General features: G+C 35.1%; 2 protein-coding genes across 3 annotated transcripts in view; both read right to left on the bottom strand.

The window, feature by feature from the left end:
• The window catches only part of LOC101168922, a 38207-nt gene extending 24356 nt beyond the window's left edge, over nt 1–13851 (bottom strand). The window contains exons 1-46 of one of the 2 annotated variants that reach the window (XM_023958671.1): nt 13627–13851; nt 13391–13491; nt 13173–13291; nt 12925–13101; nt 12808–12839; nt 12632–12729; nt 11520–11542; nt 11409–11430; nt 11288–11315; nt 11107–11191; nt 10818–10964; nt 10329–10540; nt 10107–10210; nt 9433–9551; nt 9184–9360; nt 9063–9094; nt 8880–8977; nt 8295–8317; nt 8188–8209; nt 8067–8094; nt 7862–7946; nt 7562–7708; nt 7082–7293; nt 6862–6965; nt 6079–6191; nt 5823–5999; nt 5708–5739; nt 5505–5602; nt 5315–5337; nt 5211–5232; nt 5090–5117; nt 4924–5008; nt 4685–4831; nt 4320–4531; nt 4124–4227; nt 3805–3923; nt 3573–3728; nt 3160–3374; nt 2957–3042; nt 2704–2840; nt 2480–2605; nt 2221–2411; nt 2029–2117; nt 1732–1859; nt 1482–1609; nt 1254–1371 (exon numbers count right to left, since the gene is read on the bottom strand). In XM_023958671.1, the coding sequence (XP_023814439.1) occupies nt 1254–1371; nt 1482–1609; nt 1732–1859; nt 2029–2117; nt 2221–2411; nt 2480–2605; nt 2704–2840; nt 2957–3042; nt 3160–3374; nt 3573–3728; nt 3805–3923; nt 4124–4227; nt 4320–4531; nt 4685–4831; nt 4924–5008; nt 5090–5117; nt 5211–5232; nt 5315–5337; nt 5505–5602; nt 5708–5739; nt 5823–5999; nt 6079–6191; nt 6862–6965; nt 7082–7293; nt 7562–7708; nt 7862–7946; nt 8067–8094; nt 8188–8209; nt 8295–8317; nt 8880–8977; nt 9063–9094; nt 9184–9360; nt 9433–9551; nt 10107–10210; nt 10329–10540; nt 10818–10964; nt 11107–11191; nt 11288–11315; nt 11409–11430; nt 11520–11542; nt 12632–12729; nt 12808–12839; nt 12925–13101; nt 13173–13291; nt 13391–13491; nt 13627–13829 (4932 nt within the window). In that variant the 5' untranslated portion in view covers nt 13830–13851. The remainder of the gene's footprint in view (nt 1–1253; nt 1372–1481; nt 1610–1731; nt 1860–2028; nt 2118–2220; nt 2412–2479; nt 2606–2703; nt 2841–2956; nt 3043–3159; nt 3375–3572; nt 3729–3804; nt 3924–4123; nt 4228–4319; nt 4532–4684; nt 4832–4923; nt 5009–5089; nt 5118–5210; nt 5233–5314; nt 5338–5504; nt 5603–5707; nt 5740–5822; nt 6000–6078; nt 6192–6861; nt 6966–7081; nt 7294–7561; nt 7709–7861; nt 7947–8066; nt 8095–8187; nt 8210–8294; nt 8318–8879; nt 8978–9062; nt 9095–9183; nt 9361–9432; nt 9552–10106; nt 10211–10328; nt 10541–10817; nt 10965–11106; nt 11192–11287; nt 11316–11408; nt 11431–11519; nt 11543–12631; nt 12730–12807; nt 12840–12924; nt 13102–13172; nt 13292–13390; nt 13492–13626) is intronic. The other variant, XM_023958672.1, reaches the window with a different exon arrangement.
• A 46-nt stretch (nt 13852–13897) lies between these two features.
• LOC111947359 lies at nt 13898–25747 on the bottom strand. The gene is made up of 24 exons (XM_023954204.1): nt 25679–25747; nt 24982–25080; nt 24659–24677; nt 24493–24529; nt 23105–23227; nt 22702–22901; nt 22515–22618; nt 20263–20375; nt 19817–20071; nt 18884–18958; nt 18557–18792; nt 18122–18221; nt 17422–17565; nt 17132–17334; nt 16935–17044; nt 16701–16813; nt 16423–16599; nt 16305–16336; nt 14987–15084; nt 14847–14869; nt 14744–14765; nt 14340–14367; nt 14162–14240; nt 13898–14080 (listed from the first exon to the last, which is right to left on the bottom strand). The coding sequence occupies exons 2-24, from the start codon at nt 25043–25045 to the stop codon at nt 13898–13900; spliced, it is 2538 nt and encodes an 845-aa protein (XP_023809972.1). The 5' UTR covers nt 25046–25080; nt 25679–25747.
• Nucleotides 25748–27181: the final 1434 nt, after the last annotated feature.

The following is a 27181-nucleotide window of genomic DNA, read 5'->3' as shown; positions in this document are numbered from 1 at the left end:
TTCTGTACTTACTTTACTCACATCCCACAGAACTGATATTTTAGACCGTGCTTCTTTTTACATGCTTGGTCTTAATTTCTGTCCCTGGTGTAAATGGTTTACACAACAAGATACATAGGCCAGAGATGCTATGCTAGCCTTTTACCATTGTCTAATGAACATAAACAGCAACGCCATACTAGAAAGGTCAGTAGACAATAACACATGGCTTACGAGATACAGTAAAATGAATGAAAAATGTTTAATTTTGGTACGATTTAAAAAGAAAAAAAATTGACCTAGGATATTAACATCCTTTAAGTGCAACAGCGGAACAAAATTTCAAACTTTTCTATTAATAAATGTCTTTATATAGGAAACGCAATGCGTACCTAATAAATGGGTGTGATTATATTCAAATATACACACATGCTAAGATTTACGCAAGCTGTTAGAGTCCTAAAAGAAAGGTCAGGTGGGCAGCCTACATCGCGATGCACCACTGCAGGAGATATGCACCCCGCGGTAATGTGCTTCAATTCTATTGGTCATCTTCCAAAAAACAAAAACAAAAATTGGTGGTCTTGCCAGGAAATGTGGAAATAGTGCGAAGTTTAATCTTACCATTGACTTTGAATAGACAACAAGATCAGCCTAAACATTGACCATTCAGACAGTAAACTCACTCAGATCTTCCTACGATGTTTTCTATAAGTTCTCAGTTACAAAGCCTCTCTTTTAAACTTAAATTTTCTTAGTTTTTTAACCTTTTGATGATCAGTCCTTCATAAATCTTGCTTCTGAGGAATCAATGCTTTTGAACTACTCCTTTCTTTATTTCTGATGCTGTGTATGTCTATTATTGTCTGCTGTCTTAAATTTCTAAAGTTTAATGTAATTGCTGTGCTTACTATACATTTTTCCTATGTAATTGTACTTTGTATGGTGTCTTTTGGTGCATTTGCAGTAAAGAACATGAATTATGATCAACCCTAGGGAATCCATGGGGTCACATTTACTTATTATAATTTTTGGCTGTTAATTGCTGATACTCTAAATGAACAAGCATTCAAAATGGGTCAAGTTAACCTTAAACCCCAGAAGACAACTGTGCCTGGTTTCACCAGGGTTAAATTTACTGTACTTCTGTTAGGCCTCACTTCACCATGTCTATGTTTTCTTTAACCTTTTTAGTCTTTCTTTGTTTTTTTACATACATCTATTAAGAAATTTGTACTATCAGTATCTCTGTGTTTTCTTATTGTTTTATTTACCTGTGGATCTAGGTCTGTACAAACTCTGTTGACATTTCCCAAAACCGTCAAACTTTCTTGTGAAGTCAACTGAGTGAACACCCGGCCAGGAGCAAAGCACTGACCCAATGAAGGAAGGCTTCAAAGAGAATGAACACAGGTTGGACAGTTTAAGGTCACATGCTTTGTGTAATAATGTGTTGAAGATTTGTGGTATACATACAACATATTCTGGTGCCTTAAACTTACCCAAGTGGACTGAAGTTGATGTCTTGCTGATAAACTAAGTGAATGTAGTAGATGACTATTGTCACATCCACCTTATACTGATTAAGAAGCAGAAGATTCTGAGGATTCACTGTGAACAGCTGCAGATCCTGAAAAGAGACGAAACCAATTCAGTCTACAAGCTTTGAAACTGTGGATATAGTTTTATTCATACAGAAAAAAAAAACAAAACAGAACAGTACTTTAGGAATGTCCATATGAGATAAAATACCTGTTGAGAACCAAATGACTGAAGATCCACCACAGTGAGAAAAGTGATGAAAGAGCCGATGTACTCTGCGAACCAGGCTGTGGAGTTCAGCTCTGGGTTGTTGCTGTCGTAGCACTTTGGTGATGTTGCTGTTTGAAACAAAAAAATCCAAAGCTTTATCTAACATTTCATACAGAATCTCCAAATCACGATTTAACACAAACAAGTCCTAAACTTTCTTAAGTCTGTTGATAAAGTTAGGGGTAAAAATGAAAAACTTGTCCTTAATATTCAAGGATTAAAAGAGAATCAACTGACCTGATGACAGATAAACCTTGATGGTGTTGTACACATCTTGGTTGGTGAAGTCAGTAACAGAGTAGTTGTAGGAACCAAGAGCAGAAACACTAAAAAAAACACAGAATGAACTCATGAGAATCACTTTCAGAAGAACACAGATATTTTGTCTTCATTGTAACATGAGAATGGATTTGTAAAAAACAAACATACATCTTCTGGAAGGCCAAACATGAGGCGTTGATTGAGGTGATTTGGTTGATCTGAGTCTTTGTGAGGAAGACCAAGTAGTTGGGGAGACCTCGATCAAACCAGGCGTTGACCTCTGACCTGCTGGAGCTCCTGAGAGCAATGGGCCAGACGCAAGGCAGAGTTCTCTGTCTCACCTGCTCTGGCAGAGACTCCTGAAGAGAACATTCAGGTTCAAGTCTTTGTGCTTTCACATTGTTTTGTGTGTTTGTGTTTTACATACAGTTTCTAGAAACACTGGTATCTGGAGGTAGCTGCTGTAAAGCTGACAAAGCTGTGATTCTTGTCCAACAACATTAGTGTGACGCAAGAAATCCCCAAGATCTGATGGAGGCATGGAGTTTATCAGCTAGAGGGGAGACACAAATACAAGAAATGTTACTTGAGTTTTGTTTTTCTGTCCTATTACTTCAGAGTTTCCTGCAGACAGCTTTCATGTCCACACACCTGTTGGTTTCTGTCTGGAGGAATGAGGGACAAGAAGGTGGTCAGGTTAGGGAACTGGAATCCCAAGAATGAGCTCCTCAGGAAACTGTAGAAGCTGTAGCTGTAGTTGTCCCCATAGCAACGGAGAGGTGATGGACCTACATTGAATGAGATTGCGGTTAAGTAAAATTTGTTTAAATCAATTTTATTCTTTGCAGCATTAAAAATGAAAGAAAAAGCACAGATTTGCTTCCCCTTCATGTGGTTTATTTACCTTGAAGAGCCTGGATGATACGACTTTGAATTTCTGTCTGGGTGTCATTACTCAGAGATGAGATGGTTTGGTTGAGAAGGTTTACACTAAAATAGAAACATAAAATATATATGTTTTTTAAAGTTTTGAAAAATAATTTTGACGACTTAATTTGAACATGATGAAAAGCGAATTACTGTGTAATATTTCTAGTTTTAACTCACCCCTGCTGCTCAATACTGCAGTTTCTTCCTGACAGTATTTGAAAGTATGGGGCAACATGGTAAGGTGCCAAATTCACCAGCAGGGGGCGGAGACGAACTTGGAGCCACAGTGACACGATTGCATCACTGACTGACTGACTGGAGAGGTTTGCACGATAAAACACAACCTGCAACATGGCTGACCTCACAGTAGAGGGAAGAATGTATTCACGACCCTGCAGAACAAAATTCCAACACAAATCATTTCCGTTTTTTCACACAAGGAAAACAACCAGAAATCTTCAATGCTGTTTTTTTTAACTATGTAGGAATGCACAGTAACTTACAGTAACAGATTCACTTCACTTAAAATAGCATTTTTTTTGTTTTGTTAGTTCCATCAATTTTTATTTTTATTTCCAGAATGTCCTTACCAAGATGGCCGGTGAGAAATTATCAAAGAAGGAGCCAAGTTGTTGATCGGGAACATAACTCATCACCATGGTAACTTGATCAATAGTTGTGATCTGGCCAGTTGTGATAAAAACCTCTGCGAGCTGTCTGATAGACAGAAATGACAGGGCTTCCATCTGCATGTTAAAAGACAGAAGTTAAAGCATAAACAAATAAACAATATGATTACAAAGAATGCCAAAAATAACAGACCGCTGAGAATTGTGGGTAGAGCTCTTGAAAGTCTTGAATAGACAACAAGACGGAAAATCCTCCCACGTTGTTCTGGAGCCACTCTGAGCTGCTGTTGATGTTGAAGATGCAGCCAGGATCTAAAGCACACAAACAAAAATACAATCTATTTTACCAAAATATGACAGCAGAAGCTGTTAACAGCTACAATCTTTACAATTTGTGAATGAACTTTACATGTCTACAATACAAGTATAGAATGGTGCTTAGGGTATAAATGATATTTATGTCAATACTGTGGCAGTGTTTGAGTAAATGTTAGTAAGACCACACCCCTCACCTGCAGTGTTGTTCCTTTTCAGGTAAATCTTGATGAAGTTTGTGTACACAGAGATTTGCCTAGGAAGAGCCATCTGTGGCTGAACTTGACTTAAAATCTGCACTCTGAGTTCAGAGAGAAATTTAAAAAATAAGGGAAGTTGTAAAGTTGGATGTAAACTAACAACAGGAAAAATCATGTTTGCCACAGAACTTACATATACTGGTAGGAGCTGCACTGCAAATCTTTTGTTGACAAACACGAGAGGAAATCGTTGGAAACAGCAGACAAGAACGGACGAAGTCGATTATTGAACCACAGTTGAAGAGTCAAAGGATCATTTAGGGTGTCATTGCTGAATTGGTCAAGTTTGATTTCTTGAATGCTGTCCAGGATCATGGAAGCTGAAGGGTTCATGGGGTTGATTGTCTACAAAACATAAAAAGTAATAATTTCCAAAGCCATGTTATATTAAATATATTCTTTTTTTCTAAATTATACATTCCAATTTTTACACCTGTTTTTACTCTTTTTTAACCACATTCTTACATCATTGTAAAATTTCAGTAAATGTCTTCATACTGAGTTTGTTAGAAGATCCAGAGCTGCATCCAGCACCCCAGAAGCTTTATTGAGGAGAAGCTTCCAGACTTGCGTGGACCCGCTTGAGCTGGAAGATCGATTACATTTCAGTATCTCTGCCAAGTCCTGTGCAGTTAATGCTGAAAGCTGTTAAAATGACAAAGTTGAAACAATCAGCATGAACTTTTTTCCCTTGAATGTTTTTTATAGTATTTATTTATTTCATCTCGGTATCTTACAGAAGCACATGCAAATTCCTCCACAGAAAAGTCACAAAAACGGCCTCCCATCTTCCCACTGTTGAGCTGAAGCTGAAGCTCTGTGCTGTAAAGAAAAGATTCACAAAAAAAGTACTGTTTTTGTCCTTTTTTTGCTTTAGTCTATTAAAACACTTAAAAGTATTACCTGTTTACCCCAACACAGACATTTGACTCTGTAAAACAGAAATCAAACATGTGGTTAAAATAAAGCAACAGTTGGTAGGAAACCCTTTAGAACAAACTTTAGCATGAAATCAAAGACTTACCATTTGCTGTGACAACATTGCACTTTAGAGAAAAAAGCACACATGAATAAAAATCCTTAATTATTGAAACAAACATTTGAAATAATTAAAAACAAATAAGTTACCTCCCCACTGAATATGGCACAACCTAAAGTAACAGGAAAAAGTGACAAAAATTAATGTTAGAATATTATTAATCACTACAGAAATCTGCAAAACATCAATGGTTTAGCCAATTAATAAGAAAAAAAAACTGCCGTTAAATTACTAAAAAGTCTTTGTTGTGTAATGACACACTTTATATGAACTTCATACCAGGTAGGATGTTCTTGGATAAGTTTGCTCTGACGCTTGGAATAAACGAAGCAACGTCAAGAGAAGCTGTGGCTTCAATATAGTCAAGTTGGGTAAATCTAGAATCACAAAAAAAAAATCCACACAGTTAAGATTTTATTTTTTATTTTCAACACAGGAAGATCATCCAAAAAAAGAGAAAATATAATTTGGTCTGGACTTACAGTGTTTTGTATGATGTGCAGGAAAGAGTTCCCTTTAAAATGAAAGAACAGAAGGATCAATGGTACCAATCCAAATACAGGAATAGAATACGTCCAAAACAGTGAAGTGGTTTACCATTTCCAAGAACACGACAAGGAATGAGAGGAACTCTGTAAACTTCCTCTCTCTTGGAGACTCAGTGAAATAATCAAAGAGCTTGTTGATAATGACGTCTGTGTTTGGCAGAGTGGGATATTTCAGCACCAGCAGCTCTGCACTCTGCTTTGGACTCAGGACACTCAGAGCCTCTATCTGAAATGGATGATTTATAAGTACAATAAGTTTTAACGCAGTAATGCATTTAATAAATATGTTGCTGTAAGAAACATACAGGATTGAACTGTGGGTAGAGATTGAACAGCTCGCTGACTGAGGCAAACTCAGAGAAGGAACCCAGGTTGATCCTCAACCACTGTGCACTGCTGATGGAAGCAGACAGACAACCTGGAACACATTGAAAAATGCAAAAAGATTTGTTTGTTTGTTTTTTAACAATACTTAATTTAAGGATTCAGTACCATTTTGACAAATATTAAAACTAGTCTTACAAATCCTAATCTTGTTATACATTTGTTGAAATTTACACTGAGGTACAAGTAGGTACAACAGTTGAAACCAGTCTAACTATTTTTGTGTCTTACATTATATAAATATATTACTAAAGCATGGAATAAGCTCTATAAGTTGACTGGTGACTTTAAATTGTCCCTGCAGAGTAAATAAAAATAGATTGCATTGTATATTATATTATATTATATTATATTATATTATATTATATTATATTATATTATATTATATTATATTATATTATATTATATTATATTATATTATATTATATTATATTATATTATATTATATTATATTATATTATATTATATTATATTATATTATATTATATTATATTATATTATATTATATTAAAACAAAAAAAATACTCTAAATGAGATAAAAATACAAAACGTCTTTTTTAAGAATGTCAAAGATTATACTCAAATTTACTTGTGATAACCTTATCTCTCTGTTTGGTTTATAATAAGCATTCCAGCACATTTAGAATAGACAACAGTTTTTTGCATGTTATATTTTTATGGTTTTTTCACATAAAGATTCTTACCTGCTGTATCATTCCTGCTCAGGTAAACCTGGATAAAATCTGTGTACACAGACATCTGAGTGGATGGATTCATCTGTGTTTGGGTCAGACTCAAACTCTGCAAGCTAATTTCAGAGATGAGAAAAAAGACACAACATTAATAAAATATCACTGCAGTGTTTAATGAATAATCTGCAGTTGTTGTAGAGTAATTCTAGTTGATCAATGCTGCAGTGCTTACATAAACTGGTAGGAGCTGCACTGCAGTTCTTTAGTTGCCAGACATGAGAGGAAATCAGTGGAAACTGCTGGTAAGAATGGATGAAGGCGTCTGTTGAACCACAGCTGCAGCATGGAGGGATTGTTCAGGGCGTCGGTGCTGAACAGGTCCAGTCGGATTTCTCTTATGCTGTCCAGAATCACTGACACTGAGGGACTGCTGGGGTCAAAGGTCTAAAACACAATAAAATATGTCATGAAGCCATTTTATGTTTAGCTTCTCATAATAAAGACACAACAAAAACTGCAAGTGAAGTAGCATTATTGCTGTACCAAGAGGTACAGAGAAAACTGTATTGGTAAAATGAAAAATAGTTGTTTTGATTTAAATATTGATAAATAAATAATAAACATTAACATGCTCCAAAATGGCTTTTTATGAAATAAGTAATCTACTTAGTAAGTTCTATATTACAATTTTAATAAAAAAAACAATTCCTACTGTGTTTGCTAGAAGATCTAGAGCTTCATCCAGCACTCTGGTTGATTTGACCAGGAGAAGTTTCCAGACAGGTTTGGACTCATTTAAGCTGGAGGATCGACCACACTTCATCACTGCCGCCAGGTCCTGTGCTCTTAACGCTGAGAGCTTTTAAAAAAAACAAGATGGACAACAATAAAATGAGCATCAGTGAACCTGAAACAAAACTTTCCAACACTGTCTTAAGGCTGATAATAGTCCAAGATGTGTGTCTGTGTGTAGGTGTGAGTGTGGGTGTGTGTGCTTGTGTGTGTGTCTTACAGAGGCACAAGCAAATTCCTCCACAGGAAAGTCACAGAAACGTCCATTCATCTTTCCACTATCCAGTTGGAGCTGAAGCTCTGTGCTAAAGTTGTAAAAGCACAAAAATATTTAGCATTTAAATTCACCTTACAAAGACTTGAAAAATATTAAAATACAGGTATATACGGTTTTAAATTTATTTTATTTTAGATTTTATCTCTACCTGTTGACTCCAAAACAGATGTCTGCTTCTGTAAAAGATTAACATGAAATAATATTAAATTATAAACTAATAAGACTAATTTATAATAAACCAAAATCCTGCATGCAGTGATAAGACTCACCATTTGCTGTGGTAACTTTGCACTTATAGGAGAGAAAAACAGACATTTTAAATGTTTTATGAAATTAACACATTTTTAATAAACCAAAATAGTATTCAGTTAGTTACCTGTCCAGGATATATGATGCAACCTAAAAATAAAAATTAGATTATATCAAAAGACATTTTTGGAAACTTTATAGAAATTTATTTAATTCATCTGAACATTTACATAAAGCTTTAAACAAACGAATAAAAATAAACGAAAACATTGATTTTGTTGAATTCCAATTGTACATCACTCAACAGATTGAATGTTTTTAAGTTGGTTTAAATTTAAACGTAAAACTATCAAATATTACAGCCATCAATGTACAGACACAAAACCTTATTAGGCAAAGTGCATTATGCAAATGACCAAGGAAATAACCAGCTTTGTCATAAGTACTATTTTTAATATGGTGTATATATAGTCAACATTGTAAAGGTGTGTGACCTGAATTTTTTGGTCAACAGAGTGATGGAGTCATTGAGTGAGCAAGACAACACATCTGCACTTATGGGATGTTATCACATGTTACTAGTTAATACACACTTTGCCTTATTGGGTGGAGATAAACTACTCTGTGCTTATTGTTCTTCATTAAGAACAGAATATAATAAATAACATATTTATGAATAGTTGTCCACGTTCCTTGCGTGTCAAACTCTTACCTGGAGGTATGTTGTTGAATAAAGCAACTTTGGTGTCCATTATGGATGAAGCAATATCAAGAGAAGATGTGGCTGAGGAGTTGTCAAATCTGGTGAAACTGGAAAAACAAAAGAGAAAGAGTGAATTTTGCTTAGTTATCCAATTTAAAAACATCATAGCAATATTTTTCATTCTAAACTCACAGTGTTTTGTATGAGGTACAGGACACGTTTCCCTTCAAAAAGATACAGACAGATAATTGAAGATTTTGGGTAGAAATATCAAGATTTTTGTAAGTGTGAGAAAAATATTTTATATGTTTACCATTTCCAGAAACACGACAACGAATGACAGGAACTCTGTAAACTTCCTCTCTCTTGGAGACTCAGTGAAATAATCAAAGAGCTTGTTGATAATGACGTCTGTGTTTGGCAGAGTGGGATATTTCAGCACCAGCAGCTCTGCACTCTGCTTTGGACTCAGGACACTCAGAGCCTCTATCTGAAATGGATATTTTTGTTATCAACAACACATTTGCTGTTAAAAAAAATAAATCAGTTGTTAAAATCTTACAGGATTGAACTGTGGGTTCAGATCAAACATCTCGGTGACTGACAGAAGCTCTGAGAAAGAACCCAGGTTGTCCTTCAGCCACTGTGCACTGCTGTTGGAGGACGACAAACAGCCTCCATCTGGAACAGACGCGAAAACAAAAATGATTTAAACAAAAAATTATTTATGAAGTAAACCTTTCAAAATTTAGAGAAACTGTGAACAAATGCTAAATGTTATTCTCCAAAAGCTGCTTTATTAGTATAAATGCCCAAAATTAGACCATTTAGACATGATAACTAATTCCTGTTTCATTGTTTATTAAAGTTCAATTTTATGTAAAGAGGGAAATTTCATTAAGTTAGCAGATCCTTTAATGTTTACTTAATCTCTTCTGTTCCCAAATACAAGGCCAATTTCAGTTACTTAGGATGGTTCTCTCAACTGAACTGAAGTTTGAAACAGACAGCTTATTATTTTGAACAATATTGTGAGATGCCGTCATGTGTTTGCCTAATTTTTTAACAATTTGTTTCAGTGGTGTAGAAAGCTGTTGAAACATAAGAATGAAGTCGTTTTTTCAGCAATAGAAAAAATTTCAGTTACCTGGTATGGCAAAATATATCAACATAATAATAAAGAAATGAAAACAATAGTTTAACTATTTTCATCAAAATTTACATAAAGATTCGTACCTGCTGTATCATTCCTGCTCAGGTAAACCTGGATAAAGTCTGTGGACACAGACATCTGAGTGGATGGATTCATCTGTGTTTGGGCCAGACTCAAACTCTGCAAGCTAAGTTCAGAGATGAGAAAAAAGACACAACATTAATAAACAATATCACTGCAGTGTTTAATGAATAATCTGCAGTTGTTGTAGAGTAATTGTAGTTGATCAATGTTGCAGTGCTTACATAAACTGGTAGGAGCTGCACTGCAGTTCTTTTGTTGCCAGACATGAGAGGAAATCAGTGGAAACTGCTGGTAAGAATGGATGAAGGCGTCTGTTGAACCACAGCTGCAACATGGAGGGATTGTTCAGGGCGTCGGTGCTGAACAGGTCCAGTCGGATTTCTCTTATGCCGTCCAGAATCACAGACACTGAGGGACTGCTGGGGTCAAAGGTCTAAAACACAATAAAATATGTCATGAACCACAACACAACAAAACACAACAAAAATTACAGGTGAAATAGCATTATTGCTCTAGAGTAAAACCAAGAGGATACCGTATTGGTAAAATAAAAAAAAAATAAAAGACTACTATAAAAATGAACAAATCTGAGAAAGCGGATATTTTTTATGTGTGAGTATTTTGAACATGCTCCATGCTTCAAGGCTGTGTAAGAAAAAGATCATCTTTCTAAACTCTAAATTATAATTTTTAATAAAAAGAATTCCTACTGTGTTTGCTAGAAGATCTAGAGCTTCATCCAACACTCTGGTTGATTTGACCAGGAGAAGTTTCCAGACAGGTTTGGACTCATTTAAGCTGGAGGATGGACCACACTTCATCACTGCTGCCAGGTCCTCTGCTCTTAACGCTGAGAGCTGTTAAAAAAAACAAGATGGACAACAGTAAAATGAGCATCAATGTGACCCTGTAAACAAAACTTTCCGACACTGTCTTATGGTTGATAATTGTCCAAGATGTGTGTGTGTGTGTGTGTGTAGGTGTGTGTGCGTGTCTTACAGAGGCACAAGCAAATTCCTCCACAGGAAATTCACAGAAACGTCCATTCATCTTTCCACTGTCCAGTTGGAGCTGAAGCTCTGTGCTAAAGTTGTTAAAGTACAAAAAGCATTGAAATTCACCTGAGAAAAACTTGAAGATATTAAAATTAGGTTAAGTAGATAAAATGTATTTTCTTTACCTGTTGACTCCAAAACAGATATCTGCTTCTGTAAAAGGTTTACATGAAATAATGTTAAATATTAAACTAACAAAAATAATGTATTATAAAGCAAAAATCTGCATGCAGTGACAATACTCACCATTGACCATGGTAACATTGCACTTATAGGAGAGAAAAAACAATTAATATTAAAAAATTATATTCAATTATCAATTGCCATAAATAAAGATACACAGACACACGCAGTTACCTGTCCAGTGTATATGATGCAACCTAAAGAGAAGAAAAGTTAATTAAAAAGAGCAGGGTGAATTCTAACAGGCATTATTATTTTACCAGTATGCCTTCTGTAAAAAAGTAAACACTGCTTGATTTTTTTAACCACAAACAAACAAATGACAGAACTACAAAGCTATTTCAGCCCTTTGTGTTACATTAAGTATGAAAAGTGGTATGTAAATAGAGACTGATTTGAGTTATCAAGAACGTAATAGTAGTTGCAGGCTTTAAACGCTACATGCAATTGATGGCTTCTTTGTATTTACTCATGCTCTAAACGTTTTGCAAATTATGGTGGTCATTCAGACAAGTTGCAGTTATGTTGAAATGAATACCTAGATAGGCTCTGCATCGATTTATTCACCCAGAAAATGTAATGTATGAATTTTGAACTTTCTTCACTAAAAGTAAAAGAACTCATCTACAATATGGGTCATGTGTAAATGTAAACAAAAAAATAAACTACAGTTTCCACAGATTCAGTGATAATTAGTGTTTAAAAGACAATATTTAGCAATAGATAACGCCTGATTTTACTTTCTTCAGACAAGTGAAGATAAATAAAATATGCAATGCTGTTTAAAGGTAAAAAAGTAGCCTAAGATGAGGATTCAATAAACCCTCCAAAAATATAAACTTTTTTTAGGATCAAAGTTATTTTAGATAACTCTCTACTAGTATCCTGCTCACATCAGAATATCTGTTCACACAATAAATTTGCTTTTTCTATCATGTGGGATTTTTCACATATACTATTATTATTAGATTAGATTTGCTTTATTGTCATTGTCTGTTGTACAATGAGATTGAATCATCCCCATTACATCGCAAGAATAGCAAGGAAGAACGAAATACAACATTAAACAAACAGATCAGTACATACAAGTGTACATATATAAACTATAATGAAGAATGTCCGGAATGAGTGTGCAAAATTGCGTATAAAAATTGTGTGTATTACATCAGAAAACAGAGAACAACATTTTTCTAAAGACCATGCATGAAAATTGACATTTGTGTACTTAATAGTGTAGAATAGCACTGCTCTAAACTCATGTACAAATACTGTAATTAAAATCTTACCAGCTGGAATGTAGTTGGTTAAAGCCAGTTTAGTGTCCATTATGGATGAGGCAATGTCCAAAAAAGATGTGGTTGAGGTGTTGTCAAGTCTGGTGAACCTAGAGAACAAAAACAACTAAAATCAATTACAATATCTATAAAATCTCTTCAAAATTAGGAGAATATTCCAAACTTACAGTGTCTTGTATGATGGACAGGACACATTTCCCTGTCAATGCATAGGAAAAACAAGTTTAATAAAAATTCTATGAGAACTTTTGTTTATTCAAAGTGAGATTTTTTTATCAATTTACCATTTCCAGAAACACAACAAGGAATGACAGGAACTCTGTAAACTTCCTCTCTCTTGGAGACTCAGTGAAATAATCAAAGAGCTTGTTGATAATGACGTCTGTGTTTGGCAGAGTGGGATATTTCAGCACCAGCAGCTCTGCACTCTGCTTTGGACTCAGGACACTCAGAGCCTCTATCTGAAATGGATATTTTTGTTATCAACAACACATTTGCTGTTAAAAAAAGAAATCAGTTGTTAAACTCTTACAGGATTGAACTGTGGGTTCAGATCAAACATCTTGCTGACTGACAGAAGCTCTGAGAAAGAACCCAGGTTGTCCGTCAGCCACTGTGCACTGCTGTTGGAGGTAGACACACAGCCTGGACCTGAAACAAGTAGAAACAGCTCAAATAAAATGTAATAAAGTATGAAAATGTTTCTGAGTAGTCTTTTCAGATTTTTTTTTTTATGATGGCCAGCAGTACCTGTGTGAGGTTCTGACAGGAAACGGAGGATGAAATCCCTCAAGACTGTTTGCTGCTGTTGGAATGTCATGTCTCTGAACTGACGGCTAAACACCTGCACTCTGTTGATACAAAATGTGTTCATTTGACTTCAAAAACATGCAGTTTTTATAACTATTGTAATGTTATTAGATTTCATATTTTAAATGTAGATTACAAAGTATAGGTGGCTTATCATTGTGTGGACAAATGCTTACATCTGATGGTACGACTGACAGCTGAGGTTCCTGCTGCTCAGACACAGCAGGAACATTTCTGAGGCAGACGGCAGGAAGCCACTTAAACGCTCTGAGAACCACAACTTGATCACATTGCTGTCCATCAGCTGTTCATTAGTTAGCAGGAAGAGCCTCATCTCTCCAATGACATCCAAAATCTCAGGTGCTGATGGACTGACCATAGACTGTTGGAAATCAAATTCAACATTAGAAGCATTGTGACTGCATTTAGGAGTGAATTTTTGGGGCTTCACAATATCATATCAGAGTTTGCTAAAGAACAAACCATGTTAGTCAACAGGTCCAGTGCTGGATCCAAGACATTGGAGAGTTTAGTGAGCAGCAATTTCCACAACACTCTGGAGCGGCTGCTGTTTCTGGGCAGATCACATCTCAGGAGGGAAGCCAGCTGATTAGCTGCAAAATTCTCCAACTGTGGAGAGATAAAACTTGGTTTTCTTACATTACCAGTGACAAAATATCAACATTCAGATTTAGTTTTATTAAAAATCACCTGTGCACATGCATATTTCTCCAGAGTGAAATTGCAAGGAACGTGGGTGGACATGCTGATGTAGAATTCCAGGTCAGAGCTGTCGAAATGATGGAGAAGAACGTTTATGTCAGTTTAAAGTCAGTCATGTTCATACAGTTCAGAATATTTTAGATATAAACAAAAGATGAGGGATTACCTGTCAATGTCTTTACAAATGCTTGTGCCTTCAGAAAACAGATTAAAACAATATTACTTCTATATTTGGTTGTTTTATTATCAAAAAAAAACTTTTTGAAACAACTTTTCAGGGAAAAAGAGCAAAACTGATAAATTTTTTTTAGAAAAGAGATTACAATAGTTATAATTATGCACTTGGTTATTTTATTAACCAATAAGAAATGTTGGAATTAACTTTTCTGGGAAAAAGAATAAAAACTGTTTGATAAAAATAAATCACAGCTGACTTTTTCTATAAAATATGTTTGTAGGGAATAACAAACCAGAAGATTACATTGACCTGACTAAAATAATCATTATTGTGAACGTGCCCTTAGAAAAGCGTGAGAATCTGCAAATAAAACAGTAAAAAAAAAGTCTTACCATTAACATGGGTTTGTGGGCACTGTTAACAAAAGTAAAAACAAATTTAAACACGTTTCACCGTCGTCTAGAAGCATTTTTCGATAGAGAAAAAAGATCTCACCATGAAGTTTACTGTCGTACAATCTGTACAAAACAAAACAAAGGAAAACAATTTTAAACAAAACAAAAATTGTATCATCCATTTTGGTAGAGAAAGCAGTTATTCGTTGTTTTTCCAGCAATGAAAGCAAAGAGACTCACTCTTTGGTGCGACGTTTATCAGGTCACTAATCCAAGCCCAAACAAGTGGTTCCAGGTCTGAAGGCAGAGATGGAATGGCTGCATAGAGTCGATCCACACTAAAGAAAGAATAAAACACACAAACGAAACCTCATCTTAATATCAGAAAATTAAATTATATATATATATATATGTATGTCTGTTTTAGTTTCACACCAAAGAAATACTTTATAACATGCACTTCTTTTAACCAAAATTTTTATTAAAAAGTTTCATTTACTTGATGCTTGTCACAGTCACAATAATCCTACCATTTCCAAACCCACCCAGTTTTGGAGTCACTACAAGGGATTACTAGAGCCTGTAGCTGCTATCAGGTGAAGCTGGGAACACGTTTTTTTTTTCTTAAAGACAACTTTAAAATGTAAAATTATAAAAACGTTTCTCTAACCAAGCAAATCTTGTATCTAGAAAAATTTGATTTAAACCTCAGAACTTTAATTAACTAAAGTATTGTGCATTACAACACCCACAACTGTAGAATTGAGTTTAGCTACAACACCTAAGAAATAATTGTTTTAATTGCTGTATTTTTGTTGTTGTTAAACTTATGAAGCAAAAACAAAGTAACTGCATGTAAGCAGTTAAAATATTAGGTTATAATGGATTGATGTATATTTAATGTAATAGATGTAATGTTATATTTTCAATATGGGAAGAATTTTAGTTAAGAACCAATTTTGATTTGAATGTAGTTTTAATGACAAGTATTTACCAGTAAGAGGTTCTGTAATGTGATTTGAGGTTTATAATTGTGAGCATTGACTACTAAAAAGTGGAAAGCTGGTAGGATCTTTCCAGTTTACTTATTTGTGACTTATATGTTTTTCTTTAAGTTTCTCAAGGCATTAAATGGGAAAAGGGATTTTGCGAAATAGTAGAAGGGATTTAATCTAAAGACCTAAAAAACGGAAAAATATGTTCAATTAATGGTTCAACATAATTGCTTTTTCCAGTCAGTTTGTTTTCAGTGTGACTGTTTTTGAAATGACCCAAATGTTTTCATATCTCTAAATGAAAACATTATGTTATGCAAAATATTACCAGCAGAGGGCAAAACAAGAAAGGGTACCATGATGTGTGGAACTTACAGTAAAAGGCTTTGGTTGCTGTTATTACTTTTTCACCTTTTGTTAGAACATTTTTAAACAAAAACGTTCTACCTACAGAGTATCATCCATAATCAATGTGTTAATGACACTAAAATAAAATAAGAAAATGACTTTCCTCAACCTAACTACTAACTATTTTAGTAGAAAGCATATGAGAAGGTACTCACAGAAGTGTGTAGACACTGCAGGGAGGATTGACCTAAGAAACACATTTACATTATTTTACAACAATTTATCCAGTTTTTGGCCAAGCTTTGGTAAAGTTATCCTGACCAAATCTGTTACCTTCTGAGCAAGTTGGATTACAAAATGCAGAACTTCCAGAAGTTTCCTGTCTTCAGGTGACTCAATCAGATAGTTAAGCACATAGTTTATGACAACATCTTTCTCTGGTGGAGTACGCAGAGGCAGCAGCAGCATCTCTGCTGTCTGGTTTGGAGTCAGAAGATGAAGAGCGTCCAACTAAACAAGACAAAGAAAATGAAATATTTCTGTTTAACTAAGCATTGTGAAGACTTTTGTTGAATTTATTAAACATTTATGTCCATGTTTTCAAGACTTACTCCAGAGAAAAAAGGGTTGAGCTCATAGAAATCAGTGATGGAAGCAAACTTTGAGAAGAAACCAACATTTTTCTCCAGCCAGTCTGCACTGTTATTGGCTGAAGAAGCACACTCTGAGTCGAAAACAAAAAGAAATGGCAATCATTTTAATGAAGAGATCCATATGGTAATTTTAAACTTTTCCCATCAAGAAAATGTGATTAACGACTGTGATGGAAGCCGTTTTTTGCTTACCAGAGAAGTTGTGTTGCTGCAGGAAAGAATAGATGAAGTATTTATAGATGTTCTGACTGTAAATCGGGTCGGCATCCATGAAACTCATGGATTCACCCAGTGCTGACACTCTGAAAGCAGCAGGTCAGAGACAGAAGTCAGGAGGATTACAGCGACACACATCAACACAAAACAATCAACACACAGCTGGAACTCACAGGCTTTGGTAAACAGGGCAGGAGAAGTTCTTGGTGCTCAGACAGGACAGGAGATCTGGGTGTACATCAGGCAGGAGGGGCAGCAGCTTAATCTTGAACCAGAGCTGAATGAAGTTGGGGTCATTCAGGTGCTCCTGGGTCAGAGTTGGAGCTTCACCCTCACCAAAGATCTCCTTTATTTCAGATGACACTTCCTTGAAGTTCTGCAAAACAGAGGAGTTGGTATATGATAAAATGACATGATCAGTCGTTTCATGAGATTTGTTAGGTTAGTGTGGTTCCACACTTACAGTGTTGGACATTTCCTTGATCAGGGAGTTCAGACGTTTTGTCAGCTCCAGAATCAGTCTCATTATTGTTTCTTCATTCAATGTCAGGTTTGTGCGAGCAGCACAGTGCAAAACATGAGCAACATTTTCCACTGCATCAGTCAGCTGAAACATGAAAATATTCATCAACACCCAATCAACCGATGAAGTCAATAAATGTTTGCATTTAGCTCTGTCTGTACTTTTGATGCAATTTCTGCTTTTTATTGATTCTCATTGATCGCTTTCAGACAATCAGGGTTGTAAATTGGTCCTTCATAAACAAATTTCATTGCAATTGGAAGAAATTTTAAAATGTGTGGCCTTTATCCAGTTTTCAATATCATCAGTTTTAAAGATGGCTGCAGCTTAAATTGATTCACAGCTAAAGCGACAGCTGTTGAAACACAGCTTCTGTCAAAACTCTAGGTTCTTCTTCAGGTAATCAGAGGAATTTATTATTGTAATTTCTATGATTTTAATTTGTAAAAAAACAGAGTGCAATGCAAATTCTTAAAGCACAGACAGCTGTGACATTTGCAAGTAGTAGAAGTATTGGAAGTACTTTCGAAGGTAATTTTTTATACCACTATGTTTTTGTTTATAAATGTATGTGTGAATGTATTGACAATGTAATATACAGCATTGTCAAAAACTCTTTAAATAAACAAAAGAGTCTCACCCCACACGGAGTCTTATCAAGGGTGATGCTGCACACATCCGGGATTTCAGAGTAATCTGTGTTCTCTGAGTATGCATCATCCACAGCATGGTCCAAATAACTATAAAAGCAAACATGTTAGCCCACATACTGCATAGAAAACCTACACTTTGGTACCCTTCTGTAGCCTTGGTTTATCCATATTAAATAACAAATAAACTTCCAATTATGTTTTTTAAAGGCAAATCTATTGGAAATACTACTATCAGTCTGGATTTACATTTAATATTTCTGATTGAAATGTCATATTTATGTTGTGTAATTATTCTTAATTTCTTAATTTACTTGGTTCTTGTCCCAACAAAGGTAAACAAAAATATACAAATTAATTCAGAGAAATTACACATGAAAAAAAGAAATGTTAAAATGAATAGAGTGTTAGTAAGTTTGTCTTACAAAAGTTGGTGAAAAGCAAGTTTGATGTTTGGGTGCTCCAGGATGTCATTGTTTGGGAAGAACCTCTGCAGTAATGGCATTGCAACCTGCTGGTACCAATCCTCCACATTTGTCACATCAAACTCCAGCTCCTCTGTAACTTTGTCTTTTGGCCGATACCTGTCAGCCAGTTCAGCCAAAGTCCAGTTGAGCAGGAATTGAGTTACAGTTACACTTCTTACTTCTGACAGATTTCTCTGCAAGTACATCAGGTTAAAAAACATTTTACTCAACGTTGCTCACAGCAATTATTCTGCACACAAGTTGGAAAACATGGAATATTTTTACCTTGCTTGTGAAGGAAACAAAATCATGAACAAAGCTCCCAACAGGTTTGAAAGCTGTCAGGAAACCACTGAAAACCTGTAAAAATCAAAAATAGTGTTGAAAATTATAAGACTTAAGTACAGACATATACATTTTCATTTTTGATAGTTTATTTAAAAATTTATTCAATATATTTTTATCCAGATCTTGCATTAACAAAAAAAAGCAATAGAAATTATAGTAGCTTCTACTTTGGTCTTCGAAACCACCTCATCAGAACAATCAAGTTGAAAAGTTGGCCTTCTGTAACGGATTTCTTTCTACAGCTTGTCCAAAACTGTAACCTCTCTTTGTCATACATGCTCACACTTTTTGCTTTGTTTGTTTTTTATTAATGTCCAATTTTTATTTCATGTCTTTCATTGTTTAAGGCAGAATACTTGCTGGAGTCTGGCACGAACAAAATAAATGTAAAGCAGCTGGGGAGCTGGGAAAAGCTCATCTACTCAAGCACATGACAGCAGCATTTGACCTAATAAACATTTCTATACATTTTATGTATAGAAACTCTAGAGTTTGTAAGTTTCTGTCTCTGGTCCTGTGGGTTATGATTTTTGGGATGCAATATTTATATTATTAAAGGCAATAGAACAGATCCAGACACTCATGGGTGAAAACTGTTCCCCAAGCGAAACTTTTTTCTCACTGTTTTAAATTGAAAACTAGAAAGAATTCTTGACCATTGTTACAACAAATGTGACAATTCTAACTGTTTTTTAGTAATTTGCCAATATATTTCCCTGCTGATAAATCTGTTTTAAAAACCAAAAACAAAAGTTACAGGTCTAATAGTTGATGAGAAACCAGTTACTTTCTTATTAATGTAATATTGCATGAGACAGATTGCTGTTGAGCTGAAAATATACACAACTTTGTATTCAAATGAAAAATCACCTCTCTAAGGTTTTCAATTGGAGACCGGTGGTGTGACTGATGTGCGGGCTGTGTTGGATAGAAAGGGAATGTAGCTGAGTCTGCAGGTGTTGTCCAGTTGTGGAAACCTCCAGGAGGAGCTGTTGGTGTGGGTTCAGAGCCCCCTGTTAAACTGTGGAAGATCAGGGATAGGGTGCCATTTTCAAAGCTTTCCACTTCAGGCCTCATGAGTAGCTCTGCTTTCTGTGCAGGAGACAGCAGGTGAAGCACTTCCACCTATGAGTGAACACAGGAGCAGCAAACAGGTAAGGAGGTCAAACGACACATGAGAGGAGAACATAAGAAAAAGAGCTCCCCATCAAAGTTTAGTTAAACTTAAGCAAAATAAAATGTGTTTAGGTTGTTAAAACTTATTTTTTTCTGTGCAGTTTCTTAGGCAATCTTGACATAAAGTCAGGTCAACTCACTCCGCTGAAGACCATGTTGAGAGCAGAGAAGTCCTTTATTCTGGCCATTGCTCTGAAAGCACCAAAATTCTTCAGCAGCCACTCCTCACTGCTTTCTTCTGGGTCCGCACAACCTGTTTATACAGTTAAATGTGTCTGTCATTTTTTTTGCCTCAAAATCACAAAAATTATGTACAAACAAATTTTTATGTGAATTTCCATCTATTTACTGAGGAAGCAGTAAACTGCAGTCACAGCTGGGAATCACATGGTGGTTTAACTCCCAATCTAACTCCTCCATCGTGGATGTTAAGTTCAGAGACCTTGGCTCGTGTTTTCAGTTTTTGATACAAGCAGGTAATAAACTTGATATCATAATCTCTCTCTTGGTATCCATATTAAAAATGTCCCTCTAACCCCTCAGCGGGTGGTTTCTCTTCCAAGCTCGGGTCCTCTACCAGAGGCCTGGGAGCTTGACGGTCCTGTTCAGTATCTTAGCTGTTCCTAGCACTGCACTTTTCTGGACTGAAATGTCTGAGGTCTTTCCAGGGATCTGCTGTAGCCACTCCTCCAGCTTCTCCAGATGCTCCAATTACCACGGGCACCACTATCACCTTCACTTTCCATGCTTTCTCCAGTTCTTCTCTGAGTCTCCACCACCTTCGGAGGTGTTTCCCATTTTAACCTCGTGGTTTCCAGTCCATATTCTGCACACATGTTCCTGTATATTATTCCAGCAACTTGATTGTTGCGCTCCATGTATGCTTTCCCTGCCAGCATTTTACACCCTGCAGTTATGTGCTGGATTGTGCTGGGTCTTGTCTGGTGTGGTAGATCTGAACCTCTATCGCTCTGGTGCTCAGGGCTTGTTCCTGAGCTGCCAGGATGAGCGCTTCAGTGCTGTCCTGTAGGCCAGCCCTTTCTAGCCATTGGTAGGACTTATTGATATCAGCCACTTCAGTTATGGTCTGGTGGTAAATCCCATGAAGGGGTTTGTCCTCCCATGAGGATCTGTCCTCCAGCCCACATCCTCTAATATATATACCAGAGATTGTAGTACTGGATAAAGAACAGAAAATACAGCAAGTAGACTTATTTACCAGAAACACAGTACAGAAAGACTGGAGGAACAACATTCTTGTGCATTTGGAAATTCTTATTTGTGTCTGTGCATCGCCAAAGAAGGGTGGGGTAAGGGAAAGGTGAGAGAGGTGCCATTCAAGGAATTACAAGTCAATAAAGCAAAATCAAACATTACTGGTATTGAAGAATATCCAAAAACAGTTTTCTTAACTCCTAGGTAATTGAAGTAATGACAAAAGTAACATTTGTTATTATATGTGAGCCATCCAGAAGATCTACAGTTAAAAGATTTGTTTTTTTGATTAACCTAAGCAACAGTTTATAAAAAGTGCTTGGAGAACTAAAAGTACAGATTTAATCTTAGATTTTTTTGTTTAGATGCACCATTAATACACGCAATGTTTTCGATTTAAATATAGCATATAGATTTAGATTAACCCCTATTTTTTACTTTTTAAATTTGTTTTTAACATTTAAATGTACTATTTAACAAATGAGATTTATGTTAAACACTTAGATTTTATATCTAAATATGCATGCAAGTTTAACATTTTGCTGTACATTTAAAATATGAATATGCATGATGCAAATATTTCTATTTAATTGTATTTCGATTTTTGTGTAATGTTTTACATAAAAATAAAGTGTTCATGTTCAAAAATTAATATCTAAATAAGCTTTGGGTCTGCTATGTACCATTGCTGGGGAGGCTACAGCAATCTTCTAACCCTGAACTGGTTAATAAAAAGAATAGAAAATTAATGAATGAACAAGTATACTTTTCATTGACCTTTTTTTTTATATAAAAAGTAATTGTAAAATATCTCCATGTGCTGAAAATTTGGCAAATGTGAAAAAAGTTAGCAAAATGAGAGAATCTGTTAATTTTAAATAGATTAACTTGTACATTTAGCACCTTCCTCCATCCATCCATCTATCCATTTTCTGAACCTGCTGTATCCCGTCATGGGGTAATGGGGTTGCTGGAGCCTGTCTTGGCTACTGTTGAGCGAAGGCGGGGTACAACCTGGACTGATTGCCCGTCTGTCCCAGGGTACATTTAGTGCCTCATACTCAATAAATAAAGATTTGCTTTAAATTTTGATTGGGTCATAACTTTACATCAATTTGTTCTTCAACAAGGGGTATAAAATAATAAAATAAAACAAAAGCAACAATCAAAACTTTACCTTGAACTTCGTCTCCTGACAGGAATGGATGCATAAAGAATGTGTAGATCCACTTTTGCTGAGCTGGAGTCAGTTCTGAGTAATGGTAACTAAACTCCCTTAATCTGTGATAGTACAAGAGATGTCAGGAGAATGACAGTAAAAGTGTAAAAAAAAATCACTAACAAACTGAGAAATGAATACATACACAGTCTGGTAAGTGGAGCAGCTGAAATTCTTGGTGCTGAGGCAGGAAAGAAAATGTTTGGTTATGGATTTCAGCAGCGGTTTCATCTTGATCTCCAGCCACATTTGGACCAGGGCTTCATTCTGGAAAGGGTCTGGTCTCCCGTTCAACTGCAGTTGTCCCTCCAGAGACACAAGTGGCACACCGTTTAAGCTGGATCTCTGTGACAGTGATGACAAAGGGAAAAAACATCAGGGAACATACATGTCTAAGTAGTGTGTAAAAACATTATTATAAACAAACAAAAAAAAGATTATGTTTGATTTATAAACTATCATTGTTAAATGTATAATTAAATTTAAATGACGCAATAAAAAAGTATAGACGGCTTAACTGGTCAAACAGGAATTTTTGCAAGTCATACCATAAATGAATACACATCCATGGTGGCTTCAAGGATTCCTTTCAGTCGCTGCAAATGGTCCCTCCCAGAGTCTGATGAAGGCAGTCCAGCGCATTGAAGGAAGTAAAAAGCTGAATCTGGCTCCTTTGAAATTGTGACATAAATAAAGGTTTGATTGCACTGAAATTAATCTAATTCACATTTCTACAATTATTTTAAAGCTACTTTAAAGAAATAAACACTTTCTTTCAGGTGCTTCAAGAAGAAAGAGCAAAAGCAGAACATTTAGTGATTTTACTGAAATTATATTGTACCTAAATGTGTTGACTCAGGACATGGTTCAAAGCAATATTTGTCTAAATACTTAAAATGCTAAAAGATAAATAAATATATATATATATATATATATATATATATATATATATATATATAAATGTTTATTATGTGTGGATTATTGTTAGTTTGATCAAACTAAATTCTCAAAATTAAAGTCACATTAGAAAATAAAATAGACCTTGTTATGAACAGGTCTTGCATTTCAGGACACACAAACAAAACTATGAATAAAGCTACACAATTTTTAAAGCGTTCATAATAAATGAATTAATTAATCAGATCTTTAGATAAAGGAAACAACACAGTGAATTACTGTGACATTTAAATAAAACATCTGATCAGCAAATGTAGACGCAACATGAAAAAAGTAAATTTAGTGGAACTTATAAAACCATTTGTCTTTCAGAAAAACCCAAACTCTTGAATTGCAGTTTTAGACATTTTCTATAGTTGGTAACAGATAATCATCTAACTTATTTAAGGTATCTATTCTACTTAATGTTAAATGTATTATGGCCTATATACATTTATTTTTTGTTGGTAAATTTGAATCAAGTGATAACATAATCACATTTATAAATAACCTGTTCCTCAGTGGGTTGTTTTTACAGTTGTGATGTCACTAAAACGTTCTGAGAAAAAATGACTCACCTTTGTTATACAAAGCCAAACTTAGTTACCTTGCTTAGCCTGTATAACCTCATTACTCAAAATGTCATATATTTCTGTTATAAAGATCTTTATGAAAAGGCCGCATACGTAGCTCAGAGACAATGTGATCTTTTAAGAGGCACAGTCAGTAACTCAAGATGGGTTTTGCCAAATTTCAAATTTACATGGTTTCTGTAGCCAAGCATATGAGTGTGTCGTTCCCCTGTTGAAGTGTCTGCTCATTTCCTTTTATTTAGCATGTGTCATACAGTAGGCTGCATGCTATAGGTAACAAAAAGAAGAAACGAATGTGGGATTTTCACTCATAAAATGATGAATCCTTTACTCCAAATTTCCATTCAAGACATCGTGATAACAGATGTTATATAAACTAACATCTGTCTGGTTAAATCTGAACTCACCTCATTGCACATGTCTGGTTTTGTGCATTGTGAATTTCTGCAGATAAACAACCACATTTAGAAACAAACATTAAAGCTCACTGCATTATAAAACAGATGACAGAAAGATGTGTATATAAATGTAAAGATTTTGTGCCATAATAAATTTACTGGTGATTTGTTTTACCTTTCTGAACTTGACCCCCCTGTTGAGATGACACATAAAATTAGTAGCAATAAATATTTTCACATAATAGAAAAACTATAAGTAAATTTGTTTTATTAAAAATTATTATCTGAGACATTATTGGAAATCAGCTTTTAATATGAAAGTATTAAGACTTAATTTTTCTGTTGTGTCAAAAAGAACCATTTTAAATAATTGTTATGTGTTTTGTCATTTAAAAGTATTTAGAATGAGGAAAAAAACACTCTCTCCAGGCTACAAACAACAGAAAATGAAACATGGATAGATTGAGTCATGCTCAACAAAGATAAAAGTTCTCTCACCACAGAAGGTCCCTAACATATAAACCAGTAGGAACAAATATTGTAATTGCATGGTGCAAAACATCTCATGGGTGGAGGATTGGGGAGATATGTAGATCACTGGGGACAGAAAAGAAAGCAACTCACACAGTGAGCCAACGTTCAACAACAAGCCTTAAGTAACCAACAGATCACAATGTCTGATTAAAAGACCAAGAAAAATATGTATCTGACCAACCTGGTTTTTGTTTTTTGGACCTGTTTTTTGTAAGGTAAACTACCTGATGAAAGCTAAACAAAACACAATGAATTCAATGTGACAAAAGTAGGTGCAGTCTGACAAATACTGTTGTCACAAGGTTCTTTTATCATTGCATGTCTAAGGTTAACATTCAGAGAAAGATCAAGATTATGTCGGATTATACTTTGATCATCAATGTTTTTTTTTAAATAATAATACCATTCTTTAAATAAAGACAAAAAGCCTGAATGAATAAAGAGCACTGGACATGCTGACTGTGAAAGCGGACACACTGTAACGCAGCCCCAGGTACTGCAACATAGCAGTGATTGATTACAGATTATCAGTTTCATCTTTGCCTGTGCCTGTCTTAGAATCACAAGGATGTTCTAAAATGATATATATTTACCTTTTTTTCAAAATAAGAATTAATATTTGTGTGACAGAATATCACAAAATCAAAGATGGACTTCTTACCAGATTTTGTTGAACCTTGAGTCTTTATGTGCTGCAGCTGAGGACTTGTTGCCTCGTAACAATGTTGAGGAGAAATGAGGGTTGACTTCTCTGTGCTTCACCAGGGGGCAGAACCAAGTGCATGAGGTGTGGTTTTTACAGTAAGTGTATGCGTGTGTACCTTTCTCTTTTGTTTCCATGTTGGTGTGAATAAAAACAAAGGAGCCACCTTTTAACTGGTCACACTTTTATTTCATTTATTACTCAGGGGAAAAAAACTTAATGTGATAAAATGACTGTAAACTTAATTGTTAAAGCAGCCAGCCCGACAATGTTTAACCCAAATAGTTCTCAAAAAACGTTATTTTAAATAACCAAACCACCCACACTAAAAAGGGGGTATTTATAATCTAATTAAAATCAGTAACTTGCAGATGAACCTGACAGAAACAGGTAAACAGGAACTGTACCTTTTATCATTTCTCCGTGGTAAAAAAAACTTTTTATTTGTTACATATAGTTTCCTGTTTTCACAATAAATAAAACCATGTAGAATCAAAATCTCTACAACTCAGTGACATTCTTGTAATTGCCCCTTCATTCTGACGTGCATGCAAACACAAGCATTACAGCAGACAATCTCGCTAAGTTCAATAAAATGAAGACAAACAGGTTTTCCTATGGACTGACAGAAAAAGAAGAAAAGATGTTCTTGCAGGGCTAAAGGTGTCTGTGTTGACTGACAAGTGAAAAGCTTTGTTACACAACTTTCTTACATTTCAAAAAAATTTAAAAAATAGGAACTCAAAAGTCCAATGACATGTAAACATTAAGTACAGTTGAGGCAATCACACAAGCTTTCTCGTTTTTATTTCAGTTGAGCTTCCCAATTATTTTTTCTCATACCCTCATCATAGTTTTTCCAACAGATTATACTTCTGTGTTTTATGTGATTCAGTTTAATTTAAAACTAAAAGTAGCAGGTCACCAGAATTCTTGCTTGTTTAAAGGTTGAAAGGACTGTACCCATTTTCTGCTCTATTACAAATGCATTCTTTAAAAATCACTCAAATGTGATTTCCTGGATTCTTTTTTCACATTCTGTTCCTCACAGCTGAACTCTATCTTTGATGAACATTTCAGTCTTTTTTTCTCATTTTTTTAAGTGGGACATCTTGCAGAGTTTTGTATACTTTTTACCCCTTCATATTCTTAATATTGTGCTAATTTGCTTTACAAACTACTTACCCTCACTAACAACCCTCTGTCTTCAATTTTTTCTTTTTTCTTTCAGGCAATGTGGAAAAAATCAAGTTTAGGTCTTTTACAAATACCTTACATAAAAATGTACCGCCTATACAAATTGTATCGTATCTTCATTATGTATGTAAAAATGAAAACAGAACTTGTGTTCTAATTGTTGTAAAATGACACTTGGCAACCTGAAAAAATCCTTGTGACAGCTTTCAGAAAAACATTGACAGTAGGGAATAATCCCCACTGAGGGTGTGTTATTCATCACTA

This window comes from Oryzias latipes, chromosome 1 (genome assembly GCF_002234675.1).
Source record: "Oryzias latipes chromosome 1, ASM223467v1".
Classification (NCBI taxonomy): Eukaryota; Metazoa; Chordata; class Actinopteri; order Beloniformes; family Adrianichthyidae; genus Oryzias; species Oryzias latipes.
The sequence above is the reverse complement of the archived record's forward strand: the minus strand, read 5'-3'. Positions and strand labels throughout refer to the sequence as shown.